At 34.2% G+C, this 23,921-nt stretch overlaps 1 protein-coding gene across 4 annotated transcripts in view; it reads left to right on the forward strand.

The window, feature by feature from the left end:
* The window catches only part of LOC132696047 (extracellular sulfatase SULF-1 homolog), a 64,815-nt gene that overhangs the window by 35,271 nt on the left and 5,623 nt on the right, over positions 1-23,921 (forward strand). For 2 of the 4 annotated variants that reach the window (XM_060660586.1, XM_060660587.1), the window contains exons 2-9: positions 8,282-8,402; positions 10,574-11,068; positions 16,432-16,583; positions 17,367-17,536; positions 18,199-18,448; positions 19,029-19,264; positions 22,138-22,487; positions 23,159-23,418. In XM_060660586.1, coding sequence (XP_060516569.1) covers positions 10,636-11,068; positions 16,432-16,583; positions 17,367-17,536; positions 18,199-18,448; positions 19,029-19,264; positions 22,138-22,487; positions 23,159-23,418 — 1,851 coding nt within the window. In that variant the 5' untranslated portion in view covers positions 8,282-8,402; positions 10,574-10,635. The remainder of the gene's footprint in view (positions 1-8,281; positions 8,403-10,573; positions 11,069-16,431; positions 16,584-17,366; positions 17,537-18,198; positions 18,449-19,028; positions 19,265-22,137; positions 22,488-23,158; positions 23,419-23,921) is intronic. The other 2 variants (XM_060660588.1, XM_060660589.1) reach the window with 2 other exon arrangements.

Below are 23,921 nucleotides of genomic sequence, written 5' to 3' on the forward strand. Positions count from 1 at the left end.
TGAGAACTGTGCACCTCTAATTAGTGCAGAATTGATTATATTAAAATAGGAAGTAGAAAAAAGTAATATACCTAACTATAAATATCGCAAAAGTAAATAAAAAAAAATAATCGCACTTCCATTTATTCTGTAATAAAACTGCGCCTATTTTCGAAATTTACTTCTTAACAAACGTGGGCGAATTCGGAATATTCAAACGTTGCAAATAACTCATAATTAGAATTGACTATGTCATTCTCGGAACTAAAGCGGCACAATTCAATTGCTAAAAATTTGTTCAAACAATGCTTTTTGCGGTACACCCACACGTGTACATATTAACCACTCATGCAGCATTTAAATCAGATAAGCTTTTTCATAGGACGCTAATAATTTAAACTCGTGTGGTAACCATGTTTATTTTACCCAAAAGATTTGTTTATTTATTATTCGGTTGTTGTTATGGTGTAGGAGACATTTTCTTCGTTGCTGACAAGAACATTTTGACAAAATTTGGGACGGATTTTGCTCTATTCAAGAAAGAAAATACAAATCGTGTGATAATTTACTATTGGAGTTGGCGATTACTGTCATATTTGTACAGATAGAAATAGTCGTGGGCGTCACCATTTTTGTTGTTAAAACTCGTGTTAATTACCGCTCTTGCATCACTTCCAATCCGACCGAAATAATCGAACTGAACAGCAAGATAAAGCTATGCTAATTATGCAATTAACTGATAATTATACACGATTAACTATATCCACGTATTCCTATTAGCTTAATGCATCTAACCGGCTATTGAAATCCACAAGCCGGGTTACCTTCTTTTGTTGAGAGATTAATTAGGTAGAAGATTTACATTTTATTATTTGTGTCAATAGCAACACAAATTAAACTGTGTGGAGGGTGCCCTCTATATAGGCCGTAATATTCAGTCCTACATATCATCATAAATGAGGCAAAGTAAGCAACTGTACTGATCACTTAGTCCATGTGTCGAATTTAATTTAATACACCATCATTAAGAATATGATAATCATGTATTATGTCTGTAGTAAAATTCTACAAAGTTCTTATCATTAGCAATCTTCAATCACTCCATTAAAATATTAAACATTCAAATGAATAATTAAATAAAATTTGGTGCAGCAAATGTCTACCTTGTTAAATATTGTTTGGAAGTCCCAAAGAATGATAAATATTGATAAAACGAGATATTTTAAAATTCAGTTGTCTGTATTATTTAATTCCGCAATGCATGAAATGGTTTGAGAACCGCAAAGACGGAGATCAATCTTTCTGGATGTCTTACTCCACAAAAGCAATAGTCGCATTCTGCCTTTACCATACCGGAAACCCACATACAATGGACAATACCCCTGTTTCTCGTTCAATCACCCCATCACAAAGCATGACTTGTATAATAATATATGCAGGATAACTTTCAGTTGACCAGAGTTCTGGAAAGACGGAGAAACCAGACAAGATGACTAGAAACTGCAGAAAAACAGGCTTAACATTTGCCACGATAGGCTGAAATGATGAAAATTATAGATCAAAAATACAATATAAACATCAGTTTAAGTTAGAACAATTCTTCAAGGAGCCACCTGGCGGTCTGAGCGACAAGAACAAATGATAAAGATACATTTAGAAGTGAAAATCAAGAACATAAGCATAGTGACACGGAAAAATCCGGTGTGGCTGACCACTTTTGTACGTATGGACATAACATGAGATGGACAATAATCGACAGAAAACAACACTTAGGAAGAAGAAAGTTCGTAGAATTAGCGGTCATTCATTCAGTTCATTCAGAAACCATTGTTAGCTATGTTGTTAGATATAAACAATGTTTGTATACAAAACTTTTTTTCTATTGTAATACTATTTATAAATCTTCCTACTTCGATTGCTTGCTAAGTCTATATAAATATCTACATAAATTGTTAGCGTGATAGTAGATTATGATACAAGTTGGATAAACACCACTTTAGTCACGAGTTTGATTTGGCATGAGGGGAGTGTTTAATAGACGAGCGACTCAAGAAGTTTACGTATTTAACTATACCCTTTCCTAAGACTACTAGTTTTGGGGTTATACGTGTTTGTAAAACAGCACAAATAATATTCACTGTCTACCGAAAATATCCATCCCGTGACTAAAGTACAGGAAATAACCAAAGGGACTCGCGGCCACTGACGTCTTAAAGTGGCACTTTCCGCATGCCTGTTTCCATTGGCGATACCTAACCAGTTGAACCGTTGTGAAAGTAAATAATATAGACAATCAAAGTCTACTGCATCCATTGTTAAAATTGTATTTTAAGAAATAAAGTATGAGCCAACTAAATCCATGTCTGCGTCGTGCCAACTTCATAACAGACTCAGTTTTAGAATTACCAACTCTACCTAATGAAATTGAAGTCGATTAATTAAGTAAATTTACCAACTTTGTCACGAACATAGAATTTTATCACCAAATTATTATAATGTTTTTAATCTTAAACGTAAAACAGGTGCTTTCGAAACGGACGCAAGCAATTCGTTTTACCTCAAACGTTTATCTGTCCTTTAATAATAACTCTCCCGCAACATTTTCGTTTTAATTATGATCAAAAAAGCTAAAGCAGCTAAAGATGGTCCCGTTTCAATATAACTTTGAGCATATATATATTTGGAGGTCTATTCCTCTTGCTTATTGTAACAAAATAATTAAACAGTAAACCAAAGCCCTAGACAAAACCTGTCAGCTTTTAAGAGCTTCGAACAAAAAGCCTCCATTTGTGGCCGGCGAGCCGGAGATTAGAAAGGTTTTGCTTGTTACGCTTTTAGCTTTATGAAATATGGAAGATATTCTCACAGGACTGGATTCTATTGAAGTAATAAAATTTTGTCGCCGATGCAAATTTTTAGAGTTTTAGATAGAGCACAGCCGCGGCGCGTTGCGAAATATACCTGGTTGGTTTTTGATAAATCGAGGTCGCAAAAATAGAAAGAGTAGGATAATAAACTTTCATAAACGTTGACAAATTTCTTCATTCGTTTATTAAGCACCATCAACACAAACTCGTCTATTAAACTTCAAACAAAATAATAATAAATATATTGATAATCTTTTTAGTACAAAATCCAAATTAGACTCTCAAAAATTTATGTTACGGCTCTTATATGCATTATTTTTGATGGTCAGATCATGTGTTTATATTTAAAATTCCACTTAACCTTTCATGCCTCACGCATCAGAAACGAGTACCGGTCGGAAGAACATTTTGTGTGTTCATCTATCCGTGAGCCACTTATTTCGGGAATAATTATCCCCGTCAAAATTTCGCTTTTTATATAAAATGATGGTAACTACTTACCTTACAACCAAAAAAGAATATCGCTAATGGCTTCTCATTTGTTGGTGCACCTAAAATAACCATTGCTACCTTATAGAATTTTGAATATTTCCGAGACTTTTGTGAGATGAAAATTTATTTACTTAAAAAAAAGACAATTTTCTGGTGGTTGAAGGGTTTTACTTGAAGCGGGTTAAAAAAATGCTTCTTTGAAAACAACGTTACAAATTTGCATTGGGCTAATTTGATAAAAACGTTTTTCGTGACCACAAGACTGAAATCTATTTAGCCGATACGCAACACACTAACAAATTTAGAAAAAAACAAACAAAGTTTATATTACTTTAATTTTGTTCTATTAGATTGGTAAAAATAAAACACTAAGTTGTTTCACACTTAAGCACTCCAAAAACGCCTTTCTTACATGAATAGTGTTTAGATTATTGTCTTAGTTAAGTTATATCTATAAACATTTGTCAAATTTATTTTCTTGTGTTAATAGAGCAACGAAGGATTTTATTATTTCTGATATTGCCATATTGTTACTTTTATTCAGGTTTGACAGGGCATATTGTTTCCTGTCCGGGTTTTCCTAAATAATTACCTAAATCAAAAATTCACTAAAAGAGTAACTTTTTTCCCTCAACTTCATTCATGGCATTTTATCAAGTCGGGTATCCTCTCTTTCTCCTCTCTTCTCTTTTTTGACCATCAGTCTAGTAATTTTCTTTCTTAGGAACCATAAAACGTTAGCCCGCCTCGAGAACAACTACAAAAATGGGGGAAAACGATATCTCTTTCTTTCTTTCTATAGTTGAAATCTTAATAGTTCATATTTATCTGTTTATGGGCACCAAATCTCATTTGCTCTTTTTCGTATGATGAGACTTAAAAGACCTTTTATTTTGACAATTTTTTCTTGCAATTATATTTTATAAACCCTTTCTTAGAGCTGATTTCCTTCATGGTATATAGTTCCAGGTTCACTTTAAAACAACTTAAGAGATTCGTAATAAATACCAAATATAGAAAAACTTGTTACTCAGTTGAAACTCAAAGTAAATTTACACATTATATAGAATCATCCTTTCCTCGGACCATCGAAAATGTTTATTTCTTCTTCAGCCAAATGCTCACATGCAAGTGAGGTTACAAATAAGACTTAAAATCATGAAGGAGACCGATAGTCTTCCCATGGTGTTCTCTACTCCATTTTGTCGAAAAGAATGTATGAAGAATTCATGTAATCGGAATTGCGTGGATCAGTATGGGAAGACTACCAGTCTCCTTGATGATTTTAAGCCTTATTTGTAATCTCACTTGCATGTGACTGAAGGAGGAATAAATATTTTTCGAAAGCTTTTACAAAGCGAAGTATTCTTTTAAAGCCCAAAGAACGCCCTTAACATTACGAGAAAGTTTTTGGCTGCATCCCGGCGATATTAGTACTTTGAGCTATCTAGATATCTAAACATTGATACAGAATGGAAAAAAATCGTTTTATATTTTTATTCCAGAACTTTCCTAGACATTTTCTTGTTTGAGGCAGAGAGCGTTATTGAAAATCTTTTCTGTTTAATTTTTTAGCGAGGCAGAGGTATTAAGCATTCATTTATGTTGGCTGCCGTTTTTTTTTTGAAATTTTATCTGTGACTTGTCTGGTCTGCTTTGATTGTCATTGACTTTATTCGTATAAAACATAAATAAACCACGACATACAATATGTTATTGCGATTTGCATTTGCGGCGGGTCTGTTTTCCGCTGTCTTTCAAATAAACTTGCCAACTCACGAAAAACAAATTAATCGATGGTAGATTTACTCGCTTGGGGAGCAGCGTAAATCTGTTATTTAAACGTTAAGCGTGACTTGAGCAACGTCTCTGTGACAAATACAGTTTATAGGCGAAACAACGAGTTAATGAGGTTTGTAACATTATAATTAGCCGTGGAATTTCCATTCCCTATATTTTAACGTAAAAAAAATTGTTGTACACAAAATATAGTAACAAAAGTTCGCGGTTGGTTTTTTACTAGGTGGTCAATTGGGCTGTTTAGTTTAGCAAAAACCAAAGTTTTATCTTTGGTACATCATGTTTCCTATAAAATATAAAGTAATAAAATAACTAACGAATCTAAGCTAAAATGGAAGGACAGCTAAGCATTTGAGCAAACAGCGAAGTACATTTAAACTAAACCAACCAAAACTAGAAGTTTGGGCAATTAAAAAATATTGGCTTAATAGTCTCTACATTGGATATTCGTAGTTACTTTTTTGCACCATGCGTATGGTGTCACTTATTTAAAAATATATCTATAGAAGGATTATAAAATTTGTATTTCAATACAAAACATACTCACATCTGGCAAGCAAACGCTGTTACTGCCGAGAAGAAAACGCTCTTAATATTGTTAGAAAAGAAGTGATAGGGGATTAAGAGAGTGGAACCCTGCAATATTAAAAAATGTCCGCTAATCAACTTTTTACACATCTGCGAGGCACTTTTAAATTTCGTCTTTAACACCAAAACGATACGGAAACATTAATTGATGGTGCCCAGCATTTAATAATTTTGCAATGAAATAACAAGGCATGGGGTGTATATTTGTTAAACATCAGCAAACAGCCGCACCTCCAGTAGATTATTTCTTTTATAACGAACTCCATTCGCTTTCTTTATGCAATACTTCTTGACACTGTCGCAGCAAGGAATAAATAAATACGCTGCTGAACTAGCGTGTTAAAAAGAAACTTCTTAGTATCACGTAAAATACATTATCGATTGATTATCATAAATTTTTGCGGCCGATCAATAAAAAATAGAGTTTTCAATACAATCGATCTGACTTTCATTACCAAGCACCCTTGATGATTTAGAATGTAAATCAGAATTACATACATTAGCATCATGGACGCTTTGCCGATAGAGGAAAAAGTAGATCTGAGTTGTATCTGAGTAAAAATAGTTGCCACAGGATTTTAATGATTTAATAGCCGTGGCTGAATGGAAATAGACCCAAGATACACTCCAACAGACAGTGAATCCGACGTAGTGAAGTTTTAAGTTATGAATGATCTTATTTTTTTCCCGTCGATAAACTTTAAGATTAAATACCTCAAAACTACGTTACCAACGGTATATATAACACAAAAATTATTAGTGATTTTCATAAATAACTTTGTGGTATTATCAATAAATATCTAGGTTTTGTTCATTCTACCAACAGAACCTCCAAATGCGAAATTATAGCCGTCGATAAGTAAATCTGGTAAGTACATATTAATAAATAATGGTTTTAATATAGTTATTTTCAATCGCCAATTGACATTTTTGGCCATTTTGTGAGTATATATTTAGCTTCGTTGAGCATGTATATCTAGATTACTTCGAATAGTCTTCGTCGTTTCATAGGCAGAACTTGGCAGATTTCCCAGCCTACTTCCACGAATTAATCGCTCCTATACTCCTATATCCGTTTTATTCGGAAAGGGTCGATTGGAATAAACCTCGAACAACTTAAGCTGGCAATGAACCAAAATATAAATTCATGGATACATGTTTGAAAATACCGTTATCATATCGCAACATATTCTACTGGAGTGGTTAAAATACGTTGATATTATAATGCATGTCACTTGTCCATAATAATCCTTCATGTAATTAAAAGTGAAAAACTATGCAGACTAAGAGTCACAAACACTTTAAAGATTTCCAAATTTGACGGTCACGTCATAGGTCACTCAGTGAAAAGTTAATGGTCGTCGTCCCGAAGACGACTACTACCTTCAGTCCCATACAAAAAAGCACTTTAACTCTATTTCGATTATTTAAGCACAGCAAATTTAAAAATTTAATGTTGCACCGTTTCCAAAATTATTGTGAAAAATTATTTCCTTTAAGGTTTTGGTTCCCATTTTTAGGAATATCTAATTTTATTTGCTGAACAAAGCTTAGTCTATTATCTTTATAATACTCCTTCGACTATTCTTCTCCACTGCCTTCTAATTCTTGCTTTCTCTTCACAATATGGATCTTAAATCTCCAAAGGTTTGTTTTTCCATCTCTATACATAATATACTTTTTCTACGACCGTTAGTTTTTGGGCACATTTTCGTAAAACAACACGAATACATTCACTGACATGACCGTCAGAAATGACAAACGATAAAAATCAAAGCGTGGGAAATATCTCTGAAAACATCCAATTGCTCCCAAATCCGTGCGGTAAATCCCGGAAATGTCCGAAGTGGCTCGGATTCATGGGAAACGAAACTGACGTGGTAAAGTGACGCTTTCCGCACGCTAGATCGGTGGGTAATTAGGTATTTTACAGACGGGAGTAGAAAAATAATTATTTTAATATAATTAAATTCATATTTAATTTTAGTTTATAACTTTGACACCTTGTTTTTTTTATATCAACTTTAGAATTAAACGAAATGTAGGTGAATCGGAGGATAAACGATAGCAAAGCTGCCAACGTATGATCCATTCTTAACCCGTGAACCCGTATACGAAAACAATTCATTTTATAAAATAATTCACCCGCATTTGTTTGTCGAATCAAAGCAAAAATTCTATTATCTACGCTGGCTCTAAAGCAGCGATGCGAAAGATGAGCTGATTAGAATTCATCGAATGTTTAATCGAACGTAATCCAACATCATGATAAATCGTTCGATAAATTCTAACCGTTTTAATGAAACAGGCTTCTTGTGCTCGAGCTAGCTGTTCAGTTAACTACAAGACACCAGTTTTTTTTTTTTCATCTAATCATATTTCGAATCGATCCGCTAGATAAACGCGCCGCCATACAAGAAAATGCAATTAACTAATCGATTTCTTCGTACGGCCGTTGCGAAATAACATGCCGCAGACCATTTAGTTAAGTTCTCGTTTGAAATTAAAATTCGCGTGATTTCCATCGAATCCATATCGATTTTTTTCTGTTTCAGATCTTCATCGCTCTCGCCAACGGAAATGGAAGAATGAGTGGCAGGATTCATTGAAATTAAATATGGAAATACGATGGATTACTGTTTCCACTAAAACCAATGATTTTCAATCGTAGAAAAGGTTTGTCCTGTGATGAATTTCTTCTTATTATTGTAACAATGTCACTACTCCCACAACATTTTAGCATATTAATGTAAAGCGTTTGACCAAATTTCAAATTTTGAGGAATTAAAGTTATGAGAGCTTCCTAATTCAGCATTTTTCTTGTGGGCCGCGAACTCTATCTAAACTAGAATGATAACGGCGTGATAGGAATGTGAGGCAAAAATCGAAAAAAATTGTTAGTAATGAGAATTTTTCTCTTTCTTTGCTCATAGAAAGACAAAAAAGTGGGAGAATGCGTTTAATTATGTACTAACTGAAAACATTTACATATTATTATTTAATAATTAATCAATATGAACATTAAATATTTGTAAAAAATACAATTTATAATAATAACTTTTTTGAAAAGAAAATATTGTATGTATTGTATGAATATTGTAATAGATACACTTGAAATTCAAAATATTAAATACTTAAAGACCGCAGCCGACGAAAAATAGCGGCCTGAGCGCGTATTGCCGATGGTGGTCACGTGACCCTAATAGATCCAAGATTGAAATAGGCTACATTGCAATAAAATGGTTTCCTAAAGATTTCCTTTAATATTAATTATCTAAAAGTATTTAGAAACTTATTTTAGAGTCAGGTATTATTTATTGTATTATGATCTATCTATCTACAGTTATTACAAGCTTTTATTTAACATGCAATGCAATGTAGGTGTTATTGTGGTCAAATCTTACAATCATTTTAAACAAACTTATCTCCTAGTGATGAAACCTTTTTGGCATTTTCAAAGGTTTTTTGTGTCTCTAGGCTTACTTTTATCGCTGCCTCCATTTGCTCTGCTTCAACGTCAGCTAAACGAACAACATTGGGCTGTGTTTCGGCGAAGTACATTGGAGCATTCTCGAAAATTGTTGGCACAGCACCTTCCGCTAATTTTGGCCTCTCACGAGCATATTCTTTGTACTCTCCTTTAACTAGGCACTTGTCAATCTAAATAAGATCTTTCTCTGCAAAATGTTTTATACATATAGCTGGTTTCTTTAATTGGCTAATATCATTAGCTATTTTTCTTGGCCAGACTTCTTTTTGATTGGGGTCAGATGGTAAACTGAAAGTGGAAACGGGTCCCGTTTCTTCGGACTTGTAATTTTACCGACACCCAAAAACACAACAACATCGTGGCATGTTTGCACTGTTCTTTGTACTTTCTGGTACTTGGTTTTTATCACAAACGCCCACGGGTTTTCTCAAACATTTTAGTTATTGATAACACAAAAAATACAGTTAAAAACCGACTTTCAAAGTTTAAAATACGGCGGTATAACCTACAAACACCGATATCCAAAGACACAACTTCGCGGGCAGTTTGCACTGTTGTTTGTCCGATTTATGTCACTTGGCTTTTACTATGAATCCACGCGGGTTTTTAAAACATTCCAGTTATTACTGACACAAAAGAAAACAATCAAAAAACCGAGTTTTAAACAATTTAATACGCCTGTAACCTACATAAACATACGTGTTTTCCGGACCGCAGCCGGACTGACTGAAATTGCTGGATAGACTCACATGACTTTCGCGCGGCAAGGCCGGTCTTTTTCGTCGGCTGCGTTAAAGACACACGTATTTACCTAACTAAATATGTACATTTAACCAACATTTTTTATTCCTTGCATAAATTTTAATTTTTTCTTCAGTAGTGAGGTTTTTACCATTTCTCAAAAATCAGGCCCATTTAAGTCGATTTTCTTCTATCTTAGAAAAAGCTTTTTCCTGCTAAGAAGGCGACTTATTATGTACAAGATTTTTTTTTCAAATTATTGCATGGGAAAGGCCGCATCTCAAGTGGACGCTTGACGAAGACTCATTCGCAATTCTAAGAAAAGTTCATTTCACAAAATAAATTGCACGCTTTAGATGGCAGTAACCATTTGCTAACTAGAAAGTTTGACAACGTAAAAAATTATTGTGTTAAATTTAATTCACGTATCCAACCTTCACGCCTTTGACGTATCGCTCAGTGTTTATGACTGGATAAGAATTGGAAGTGGCATAAATTAGTGATGGATCATCCTGTACTCCTTATTCCTAGCTAATTAAGTATTTTTTTGAATGCTCACATACGGAATAACTACACTATAAGACTAATAAAGTTTGTTTTTTTTTGTTCTTTTCAGATACTCGTAAATTTACAGCCGAGTGTGCGGCCGTTTAAAGAAGAATTCATTAACCTTCCAGTATGCCGAACAGTATTTCAACAAATGCATTTCTTTTAGTTTTAGTAATAAAATTATTGCTGATCTGTGATGTATATACGCAACATCGAACGCGGTCGAAGAAATCCCAGGCGTACTCGCCTGCAGCTTCGGCGCGAAGTAGTCATAAACCAAATATAGTTTTAATATTGACAGACGATCAGGACGTCGAGTTGGGTTCGCTCAATTACATGCCGAAAACTTTGAAACATATCCGAGATCAGGGCGCGGAATTTCGACACGCCTACGTCACTACGCCCATGTGCTGTCCGTCACGGAGTTCTTTACTCACCGGAATGTACGTCCACAACCATCAAGTTTTTACGAATAAAGACAACTGCTCGAACACGCAGTGGCAGGCGATACACGAACCGAGAACGTTTGCCACGTATTTGTCCAACGCTGGTTACAGGACCGGTAAGTTTTCTTTGCGTCGATTCCACACTTAAAAATTGTATCTTTGCAAAATCTGAAACTTATTTTATTCACTTATACTTACATATACTTATAATTTTTCCGCTGCTTATTAAAATCAAAAATCAATTCCCAGCTGCCCTTGCAGTTTTATTTGAAAATTTTTAAACAAAACCCAACCATGTTTCATGTACATGAAAATATCCGATCAATCCCAACCCTTGACTAAAGTAATGGAAACGCTCGATGTTTAATGAAGCTGAAGTTTTCAAGAGAAGCTTTGCGTTAGTAGGGATTAAAAAAATAAGTTATCATCTTTTAGCCATTGCAAAGATCAAATATCTTAGAAATTGTCGTAAGTTACGGAGGAACACTTTTTTTTCTTACACAATAAATGTAAAAGTCTGGCAAATCAACAATATTTTCTTAGAAGCACTTAGAATTTTGTATGCGAAACTGTATTCAAATATAACATATTCTATTTAAAAAAAAATAAGCAAATTGTTCTCTCATCTATATACAGGGTGCCCCATAAGTGATGGTACAACTCTTTAGGTAAAAATAATTCCTGAAATACTGGAACTTTTTGCACAAAAAATGATTATTCGGGGTTTTTTGATACTAGCCGCCGTTTTCGAGAAATTTGGGTTTGAAATTTTCAGTACATCATCACGTAATATTTCAAATCTGGCAGTTATTTTATCGCATCTGTTTTCGCCGTTGATTGCATTTATATTCGTCAAAGTCTCTTTTGAAGTTCACATGAAACTATTCAATTAGGTACAACGGAAATTTCAAATGTGAATTTCTCGAAAACGGCGACTCGGGGTGAAATTTAAAAGGTATATCTTTTTTGTGTAAAAGAGGGGTAAGAAGCTATATCTAGGGGTAAGAAGTTATATCTCCATTAAAAATCTGGATACACTAAGCCGCAAAAAAGTTAGGCAGTATCGAATGCACGACAAGTACCCTACGTAGCGCCCTCTATAATTTAACCCAAAATTATTCACGAATATGGATTTCTCATGTCAAAAAAAAAAACGATTTGCAAATTTTGAAAATGAAATTGCAACTTTGGACAAAAGTAAGTTTCGTTAAATCGTAATATTTTTACTTAAAAAAAATATCCTATTTTGCCACACTGTTCTACTACATTATTGATACAAGAAGTATGAGATGACTAGGACAGACCATTTCCTGGTTAAAGCCAGGCTGAGGACAAGACTATCGACACAAGGTAACACAAAAACAAGAACGGATAGCAAGATGGGATGTGGAGAAGCTTCAAGACATGGAAAGAAGAACACAATACCAAATAGCTTTCAGTAATAGGTTCCAAGCACTGACGGAAACTGAAGATGCCGAAGAAGTGGAGATAAACCTAGAAAAGGAGTGGCAGTCAGTTAAGGAAATTGTATACGAAACCGTGCGTAGGAATAAAGAAAAATAATACGAAAGAGTGGTACAATGAGGAATGTGAGCAAGCTCTACAACTAAAAAAAAAAGAGAATAAAATTCTTAAATAATCTGGTAAACGAAAACAGAGAAGAGTTTAATAGAGAAAAAGCAAAAGCAAAGAAAGTGCTAACAACAAAGAAAAGACGCCACCTAGAAGCACAAATCAGAAAGATAGAGGAAGGAGAGAGTCAAAACAAAAATTTTTATAAGAATGTCAAGAATTGCAAAATGGCCAACCATTACGGACAGCAGGCTTTATAAAGAGCAATGGACAACTAATAACCACAGAAAAGGAGATCATTAAACATTAACACACAATGCTAACAATGGCGAGGAAATAATGTACTACCCTGCTGAACCAGAGGTCAGTCTCATTAAAGAACGGCAAATCCCCAGGAAATGACAATATTGATGTCAACATGGTGGAGAAAGACTACAGGATAGAGTGCAGCAAATCATTCAAGGAGCCTGGAATAGAGAAGCCATGATGTAGCAGTTGTCATACCTATACATAAAAAGGGCACAAAAGACAAGTGCAAGAATTATAGAGGAATTTCTCTGCTGAATACAACATATAAAGTCATGAGCATTGTCCTAATAAAAAGATTAACGTCTTACGCTGAAGACATAATAGGGGATTATCAATGTGGATTTAGAAGCGGAAGGTCAACAATGGACCAAGTGTTATCTATAAGACAGCTGCTAGAGAAACATTGGAAATTTAACCAAGACATACATCAGATATTGGTAGACTTTCAGCAAGCTTACGAATCAATCGACCGCAGTGCGACAGATGGACAGCGATGACTGAACTAGGAATCCCTAAAAAATTGGTGGCAGTTACCCGAATGTGTGTTAATAACAACCTCGCACTCGTACGTATAGGAAAACAGCGCTCGGAAGCTTTTCATATTAAATCTGGTCTTCGATAAGGTGATACAAAATGATACAAGGTGATTTCCCTTGCTATTTAATTTAGTGTTGGAGTACACAATAAATGTATCCTGCCCTTGTTACTGATATAACAGCAAGATGAACAAAAATAATATTAGCATTTGCAGATGACGTCGACATTATAGCACAAACGACGAAAGATGTATAAGATATGTTTACACAATTTGAAAGCGCTATATCACCAATGGGGCTCAAAGTCAATGAAGAAAAAACCAAATATATGATAGTGCCAAAGAATGCCAGACAAAGAATCAGATAATTCAAATACTTAGAGGCGGTTAAGCAGATGACAACAAGGTCGAGGTGGATGTAGCAACAAGGATCCTCGCAGGGAACGGATCCTTCAATGCGGTACAACACCTATTTAAGTCTAAACTCATCTCTAGAAAAACAAAAGTAAAATTATATAAATTATTATTTCGACCAGTAGTTATATATAGCAGTGAAGCCTGGACGCTAAATCAAAGAAAAATAAATAAATTGTTGGTGTGGGAACGTAAAATGCTACGAAGTATATACGGTCCGTGTAAAGACCAACAGAGACGCAGGCGCAATGAAGAATTAGAGGAATTGTATGGAAGGGAAAATATCGTAAGGTGTATAAAGCCTACCCGAACAAGATGGGCAGGACTGGTAGTAAGAAGCACAGACAATCGCCTCATTAACAAAGTGTCTTGGGAAAGGTCAGACGGAAAAAGGTCAGTAGGACGTAGGAGGTGGAAGGATGCAATTGCTGAAGACTTTAAGAAAATGGGGATAAGGTAATGGGAACTCAGTGCACAGGTTCGAAAATATTGGAGAGTGCGCCAAAGAAGAAGTTCTACTTCTTTCTTGCCTCAGAGCCTCAAAAAATCCGGGGCGATGACCCGCTTAATATAGCTAATGTTTAGCGCAATTACCAAATCTTCTTTACGAAAAAGAAAATGGTCATTCACAAAAGTAATTTTATTATAAAATTTTTAAATTTTTCATGCATTTAAAATAATATTTATCATCTTTTAGCCCTTGCAAAGTTTAGATGTTACAAATGTATAACGACAAAACGACCCCAGAGTATAAGGGAGTATTAAAAGTGGCGTAACTGCAATTCGAGTCAATAACTCCCTTTAACATTGGGTGCTCGCATAGAATTGGACTGTATTTAAAAATAAAATAAATAAATTCTTCATAAATAGAACATTCATCGGTTAGTGAATATTAATTATTTTTCAAAAAAAAATTATTAACCCATTTCAATTTCGATCTGTTAAGATACCCCGGCAACAGCAACTCGTTTCAAATGCACTTAATGGAGTATAATAAACACAACGAGGAAAGGCGCTCTGATGCTCCATTCGACTGTATACATCGAATATTAATTTCGCATGTCTATTTCGATGCCAAATCCCATTTGAAGTTTATAATACTTCACAGCGAAATGATTTCAGTCTAAGGTTTTTCGGTATTTTAAAAATATTATTAACCGTCTGCACTTGTACTGTTTCCGTATATTCTCCTACGCATTTACCGGGCTTGTGTAATATATCAAACCCTTCTGTGGACGACGTCTTAATTAATGAGAAACCGCTTCAAAATCCATTTTCCTAATGATCCTTTAATAAATTTGTATAAATATAACGACTGACACCGACACAAATAATTATTTTCGTCCTATTACAATTTTACATTATATTATTATTAAAATCAAAATAGTCGCTGACTGCACTATTATGGACATGTTCTGTCAGCTTTGAGGATTCTACATGCAGGTGGATCGCCAAATTTCATAATTTTCAGTGAAAATAACTAATACCTTGATGTATTATTTAGAAACGAGTGTCATGTTTTGTGTTAACATTGAATTTTATTCTACCAAAATTCCTATTTGATTATAAAAAATTGGATTTGAATAATTTTAATTCTAATTCTAAAAAAAAAGTATATGAAAGGTTTGTTAAGCGTTTTTATAATCTTGTATCGAAAAAAAAATTGAATCTTTACCGAAAATTTGAAAGACATTTTCAAATATATTTTAATAAAACGGACAGTATTTTATGTAAAATAAATAAAAGAAGTTTTGCGCAGTTCCAACCAACCTTGCTGAAAGTTTCCTAGCCCGTTAGACATTTTCTCAAGTACGACAAATTCGTTTGATTCTGCATTTTCTTTCCAAAACCGAAATTATAAATTGTGGCCTTTAAATCAATTCAGACTTCACAGATCGATTGAAGTGACCCATTTTGTTCTGATATTGATATTATTTGATTTGGATGACTTATTTATTAAAGCAGTCAGGCATGATGGGATGGGATTTTTTTAATTTTTACTGGTAAAAACCGTTATGTCTAAAATTTATTTTTCTACCCTCTACTCTAAAATACACAATTATACAGATCAACTGCGCAAAAAGTGTCGCTTCAGATCTCCTCCTCACCGCCCACGGTCACGAGCCACTGCGGACATTTACGGTAGATTTTCTGACACTGACGGAATCAGTTCTGATACTCATGTGGTACGTCACTCAGTATGTATTCGTACTTTTGGTAGTAGAAAAAGTATAGTAAGCAATACGTTGTCAAACTTCTTTAGTTACTCGTTCCGATGCGCTGCGCCCGTGCCAAAACAAATTCTTAGGTATCGTTTGACTTAAGAAGTTGATGAACGTGTTGCATATTATACTTTTTCTACGACCATTATTACGCACGAATTGCGAAGTACACGAATGACCATCAGAACTGACCAACTTCAAAATACCATGTTCTAAATATTCGATCGCTCCCAAGGTCGTGACCAAAGTACCGGAAAAGTCCGAAGTGGCTCGAGGCAGTGTGTAATGAAAAATATTTAAAACGTCAAAAATTTAATTTGGCGATTTTAAGAAAAATACAATTGACCAAAAAGTTGCTTTAAAGTATTGGAATTTTTGCAATTTTACCTATGTATTTTTAATGTTCACTACTTAAATTTTATTTCAGGCTACTTCGGCAAATATCTAAATAAATATAATGGATCCTATATTCCACCAGGATGGAGAGAATGGGGTGGATTAATTATGAATTCAAAATATTATAACTATTCAATAAATATGAACGGGAAAAAAATCAAACACGGGTTCGATTATAATAAGGTAAGTGTTGTAAGTTTTATTATTTTCTATTCTTGTAGTACGTTCAAAAATTATCGAAAATAGGCGTGACTTTTTAAAATTTTCTCTTTTAGGTTGGTTGGTTGTGGTGTCCACCACATTTATCTTCCATAAAGAAGAAAAACAAATTTTGAAAAAATATTTAAAAAATGTAAATTTTGGTTCCTGTTGAAGTTTCATATCCTTAAGTGAAACCCTTTCTAAGATATTTTTTTTTCGCCGTTAAAAAATAAAGATTCAGCTTTATCATACTTGCATATGCTAAGGAATGTTTCGGTATGGTTCGATAAAGGAAGGATCAAACTATATACAGTTCGCGACCTTTATAAATAAAATTTTAAAAATTACCATTAAATTTGAGACCAATTTCTCTGTCGTAGGTGGGATTGGGGTGGGAAAACTTTAAAAAAGCGGCTAAGTTTTGCATCAGGGTCATTTCAAGAACAGGAAATCCTAATTTTATATTATTTTTTGCAAATATCAATAGATTATTCACAACTTTTCGATACAATCAGTTTGTTATTCTTATAATTTAACGACTTAATCTCTATGTAGGCTTTTACCTATACGAGAAAAAATTTTAATTCAATCTGAGATTATATCATGTTAAATAGAACTATTATTTCGGAAGGACATTTTTTTATTTACTTCATTTAGTTATTGATTATTTGCTGAGCAAAATTTTTTCCCAAAAATCCCAAAACGCGTGAAATGAATTAAACACTAAGGCATATAAAAGTACCTAACTGAAAATAAATATTTTAGGATTACTATCCGGATTTGATAGCAAATGATTCCATAACTTTTCTGAGAAATTCCAAGAGGCAGTATCCTTATAAGCCCGTCATGCTGGCTATGTCTTTTCCGGCACCACACGGCCCCGAAGATTCTGCCCCTCAGTATTCTCGAATGTTTTTTAACGTTACTTCGCATCAGTAAGTGTCACTATTAGTAGCTATGTAGTCAAACTTCCAACGTGCGTTCAACCAAACGTACACGCCATATGAATACGAAATATTGTAGCCAAAATGCAAGGTTTTCAAAAAGTTTTATTTGTGGGACATGTGCCATCTTATAATAGCATACTGTAGCATCTCCCAAATATAAAAAACTACCCATCTTATCACATCTTATCCTGCAAGTAAAACTAATATTGTATTTTAGCCACAGGCAACAACAGACATCATTGACATTTGCTACTTGGTGCTATATTGTATTTTTTTAACAGGACATACCAAACTTATTTTTTTTTACAGGGATAGACAATAATCGATTTTTGAAAACTTTTTATAGATCATATTATAATTAAATGCATTTTATTTTAATTTCTTCCTCACTTATTTGAAGATATTTGTTAATAAATGACATTTTTTAGGCAATTCTTTATCCTCTACAAAAGAGAATTTCAAGCCGAATTATTTGTTCCAGACAAAAAATAATAAGATCCCTTATCATCTTATATGTGAAGTCGAAATTGCCGAAATTGCGTTTTATCAAACTTGGAAAGAAACAGAAGCTTCCTCAGTTCAAATTTATTAATTAATTAATTTTTATTTAATTAGTATTTATATTGTTGTGGATTCACTGATATTTTTAGCACCCCGTCATATGATTTTGCTCCGAATCCGGACAAGCAGTGGATCTTAAAAGTAACAAATAAAATGGAACCGATCCATCGACAATTTACGGATATTTTAATGACCAAAAGGCTACAAACGTTGCAGTCCGTAGACGCTGCAGTTGAGAGGGTTATAAACGAACTCGATGCGCTCGGGGAACTCAAAAATACTTACGTAATATATACAAGCGACCACGGATATCATTTAGGACAGTTTGGGCTTATAAAGGTGAATTAAGATACGCTACACTTCAGGTCCATAAACAACTAAGTTTCTTCAAGCTGCATGTGATTGAACATTAACACTAAGAAGATCTATGTTTCGCTCATTTTACCTAAACCGATTTCACTTATTACCCACCAGATTTTGGTTGTAAAATGTGTTTTTAAACAGTTTAATTATGTGTATCAAAGGTTCGGAGTGGTGTATGAAATGTATGTGCCTGCGCAACATAATCTCATAGCCACCTGCGGTGTAGAGATCGACAAATTTTAGAGAAATACAGTCACGTGCTCGACGCTGCGCAAACGTTACAATAAAACGAGCCGGGCGTTGCTAAGATACTCGTAAACAATGCCACCACGCAACCGGAGGCCGCGCCACGTGCTGTACATTTCTTATTTTTATTTTTGTCAAACTCCTAAGGATTTTACCGTATTTACAGCCTTCGCATTATCAAGCAGCTTTACAAATGGAACCATATAAAACAAAAAAAATAAGTCTCGAATAGTTATTATATGATTTCAATTTTCTGCAAATCCATTTTTATTGCGTTAAACAACCATCGTTTTACTACCTCAATTTTTAGGGCAAAAGTTTTCCCTTTGAATTTGATGTAAGGGTGCCGTTTTTGGTACGAGGTCCGGGAGTAGTTCCGGGGGCAGTGGTCAATGAGATTGTTCTAAACATAGATTTGGCGCCTACGTTTTTAGATATGGCAGGCGTCGACGCACCCGCGCATATGGACGGAAAATCCGTTTTGCCGCTCTTTGTAAACCCAAAAAGGAAGAAATTGAAATGGCCCGATACGTTTTTGATCGAAAGGTAAAGTTTTAAAACTCCCCCATCAGGAGCGGCCTTCAATAATTTATTTAATAAGAATTAGAATTGAGAGATTTACTTTTTATTACTCAGTATCTGTCAACCGTGAGTTTGATCATCTGACCCCTATTAGTGAACACCTTGTTTGGACATGTATAAGACTCTCCTGTTAATTTTAAGATAACCCTAAGCTTAATTTTGAAAAGCGAGAAATTTAATGTCATAGACTTCAAGTAGTAACGTCTGAAATGTGATGTGATAGAGGAAACGCTTTCTACCGCCAAAAGCGTGTGGAAGGCTTTGTGACGGAAGCAAAATTATTTGTTTATATACGTTTTGAGGCATTTTATCATTGGATTTAATGTAATTGTCAATGCATCCAAATCTGCAGTCAACATAAATAATATTTATGAATTGTGTTGACACTTTTATGGCGACAGGTTTACATATCGTAAGACATAATAGCAAAAGATAACTGGACTACAGAACATCTCTCTCATCTCTAAAATATAATGCCAAAGCAATTTACGTTCGGAAAATTGCGATATACAAGATATGATATTCGGAAAAAGATCGGTCCTAAAATTTGAAAAAAAAAGTAAATGGATCGAAAGAAAATGCTTATACACATAAAAATTTAATTTTTTTGGGTTTTAAATTTTTGTATTCAAATTTTAGGTTAGGATAAAGAATAAAGATTTTTGTTGCGATTATGTGAGGTAATTAAAAGCACTTTTTAACCACGTTAAGCCTTTTCGAACGCCCCCCCCCCCATCCTCCTTTCTTTTCAGCGTTAGAGCAAAAGGTTTGGACTTGTCACATTTCTAACACAAATCAAACTAATCAAAGAAAATTCTACAGAAACCGCGTTTTGAAAATCAAACTGAGAATTGCGCACCGTGGTGGCATATCAGAATTTCGAAAATAATTTCCAGCATTGACCGATTACTTAACAATTATTTTTTTCCAAATTTATAGGACCGTCCCTAACATCGTATGGTCTGTTCATAGATATAAGAAAGTGACCAATTGCTTTTGAATGGGATTATCCAAGGATGGTCATTAACATACAATGCAATAAGCTTATTACCTAAAGTTTCGGAATTTACGTTCTGATGAAATTGTGGTCCCTAATAGAAAATAATTTTATACCTACCTGTGTTTAATATTCTTTGGTTTGGTATACTACTTAGTTTAAGTTTACTAGTAATCATTCTTATTTCGTGTGTAATACAGCGTGTGTTTAATCGTGTGCGAATTATGCAAAATATGTGCGAGTCTAGTGTATCTCAGGAGATGCTCCCGCCCAATTGTAGAAAACACTATTCTATTGAGACTAAGCTGGTTATAAACAATGTTTATTTGACTCTCATTGAACTTGGTGCCAGCAAGCAAGCATATTTAAAAGAAACGGCCACATTGACGAAAATTCCAACATCAACTGTATGGAAAATTGTGAATATTCCCATTTCAGCGAGGAAAAAAAGAAGTGATGCTGACATTTTCTCTAGTGTAGATGAAAGTGATCAAGATATAATACGGCGTAAAATTTACCAGTTATACGAGGAACAAAGCGTGCCTGCATTGGATATCTCAATTAGGACCCTTGAAAAAGATGAAACCGGTGTTAAATGTGGCAGAACTACCTTATGGAAGTGTATTCAACACATGGGTTTTAGATTTAAAAAAAATGACAAAAGGCAAGTTTTAATGGAATCTTTTAGAATTCGAAAATGGCCACTGGAATATCTAGAAAAAAATAAGATTTACAGAGAACAACAAAGGCCAATTATTTACATGGATGAAACCTGGTTCGACACTTATGATACTCCGGAAAAGAGTTCGGTTGACTCAACTGATAAGTGTAAAATAAACGCACCATCAAAAAGAGGTAAAAGGATAACTATTTTATTTAATTTAATTTAATATTAGAGATTCTCTGGATTACCATAAAGACACCACCACTGATTTATTTGAAAGCTGGTTTAAAAACAAACTAATTCCAAACATCTCTCCTAATAGCGTAATTGTAATGGGCAATGCAAGTTATGACAATAGACAGGTGACTAAAACCCCTTCCTCATGTGACTCCAAAGCAACAATCCAAAACTACATGTATAATAACGATATTTATTTTCACGAAGATTACACCAAAAAGCAATTGATTGAGGTTCTACAAAGCTTGAACCTACAAAAGGATGTGATAATTATGCAAAAAATCTAGGGCATACAGTTTTAACCACTGTATATTTAATCCCATTGAACATGTTTGGCACCAACTGAAATCTGCCATTCGTCGTAACAATGTTGTTCCCCGTGTTAACTCCATTGTCCTCAAACTTATAGAAACCGAAGTTTTTAACATCCCTCCACAAAGTTGGGCAAATTCTGTTAAACATATAGAAAAAGCAGAACAATCGTACATCCATATTGCAAATAATATAGAACAAATAATAGTTAGAACAGGCGATGATACTGATAGTGATACTGATATATTATGTGATTAATTTTAAGTAATTTAAGTAGGTAATAAAAATAATTTATAATTTTATTGTAGATTTAAACATAAATACATACATAAATAAATAAACATTGTTTAGTATCTTTCCTAACAAAAGCCCAAATAAATAAATTCTAAGCAAAGTACGGACCTGTTCGGCCATATTTCATTCTTCCAACTTGCCCGGGTCTTTCCTTAATTCGTATCAGTTAGTCACTTTCTTATATCTATTACTTTACCTCGTTGCTCTTACTGAAGCGCCTGGTACACGAGTCGCAAATTTTAGTGGTATATTCGGTCTCCCTTGGTATTCGACAGAATCTCGTTTCAATGGGTATTAAGCGAAAAATATAAACATAATCCCTGTTTCGTTCAGTTCAGGTAGAAGGGAAACTCCATACCTGGACGCAAAGTTGCAAGCAGCGAAATTATATTCTCTGGCGAATAATTTGAAAAATGTAACCACAACGGACAGCCCACTATCGCAAGATTTCACGACGCACCATGTAATAAGCACCGACAAAGTGGATGTAAACGAATCAGGTGAGGAAATTGATGTTACTGATGACGAACTAGAGGAAGAAGATGACGACGATGCGGAGGTTTTGGTTTCAAAATCCGAAGCAGATGGAATTGTTGAAGATGAATATGAGAACTCCGACAATATGGGTGTTAACAATAGGGATTTCACAAGTGGTGACGGTACTACTAACATATTTGAGGAGGGTGAGTCAACACTTGTAACTAACAGCCTTTTTAATGCAGGCATTAATAGAACCAATTTCTGTAACGTTACAAACTGTTTCCGCATTAGAGACAGGAGCAAAAAAGGCCAACGATCCGATTTTAATTATATATCAGGCCGAGAAATACAAAAAAAATTTGTAATAAGTATTTTCTTGTTTTTTGCAAAGATCCTTTTAATAAAAAACCCCTGCAAAAGAATTATGTTTGGTAGGTAAATATTTCGTTTATAATGTCGAGAGAGTATAAAAGACGTAAATTTGCAAACAGGGTGGAACAACTACCGGAAAGTAACTATAATTCTAATTTTAAACAGTAAGCCATTATCCGGCAACCTGTCATTCTCGGGACCCTTGTACAACCTACCTATTATTATTTAACAGATATTCTGTCGTAGATTGTGGTAAACCCAGAAATCATTTGTTCATTATAACTGATCAGTATATTTACTTACTTTCCCCCATTAACACATAAAATTAAATGCTTTACAGGCTTATTTTATCATCCTTTTTTTTAGAAAATTGAAATTGAAAGGCACGCAAAAAAGCAATCAAAATCGGAAACTTGAACATGTTTTTTTTTGCTGTCCGCTTCACTTCATTTTTAACAATGCTAACTTCTTTGTTATTTGTTATTGGTTATATATTCAACAGATGGGCAGTTAGAAAATCAACTTCCAGCCGTGCCATCATTGTATCACACCAAATTGGAAAGATTGTCTCTGGAATGCTTATCAGACGATATGAGGTTTCCCTGCCAACACGGTCAGAAGTGGTACTGTCAAAACGATAACGGCAGGTGGCGTAAACACAAATGCAAACTGACCAGGGAAATTATTCCTTATAATAATTATGACCATAGTCGAAGATGTGCCTGTTTCACACCAAATGGATTAGTCTACAAGAATGTTCCGGTAAGTGTAGTAATATATTGGCTGCGAAGGTCAAGACGATTGCGTAAGGTTTGCCAGCCCATTAGACGAATTCAAATCAGTGACTTCTCGTCAATACAATTTACAATACAATACATCTGAATAGAGTTATTCAAATGAGAATCGACGACGTCAGAAAATACGTAGTCTGTCAAATGTGTCAGATTTTTGTTTTCACAATGCTTTGTTTTTGGTGGCTAAATGGAGTTTTACATACTGCTTCTGGATTTTGGTTAGTTGCTTTTGGATTTTGGTGTGTGTGAAAATTGATATTCAAGAATCACAGATATCCTAATTAATAACCACAATCAAGGTTTAAATTTATTAACTTAGGAATCAATTTTTTGTAATTAAAAGAAAGTCATTATTTTTCGTTTGTCATTTTGTGTTGTTTTGGCGTTTGACGATGATTATGAATATTCAATTCAATTGAATTAGTAAAAATTCAACACTTTTCATTTCCTTTCGTCCTTCTTCGCCTGACG

Source organism: Cylas formicarius, unplaced genomic scaffold (genome assembly GCF_029955315.1).
Source record: "Cylas formicarius isolate icCylForm1 unplaced genomic scaffold, icCylForm1.1 PGA_scaffold_1__22_contigs__length_36826433, whole genome shotgun sequence".
Lineage (NCBI taxonomy): Eukaryota > Metazoa > Arthropoda > Insecta > Coleoptera > Brentidae > Cylas > Cylas formicarius.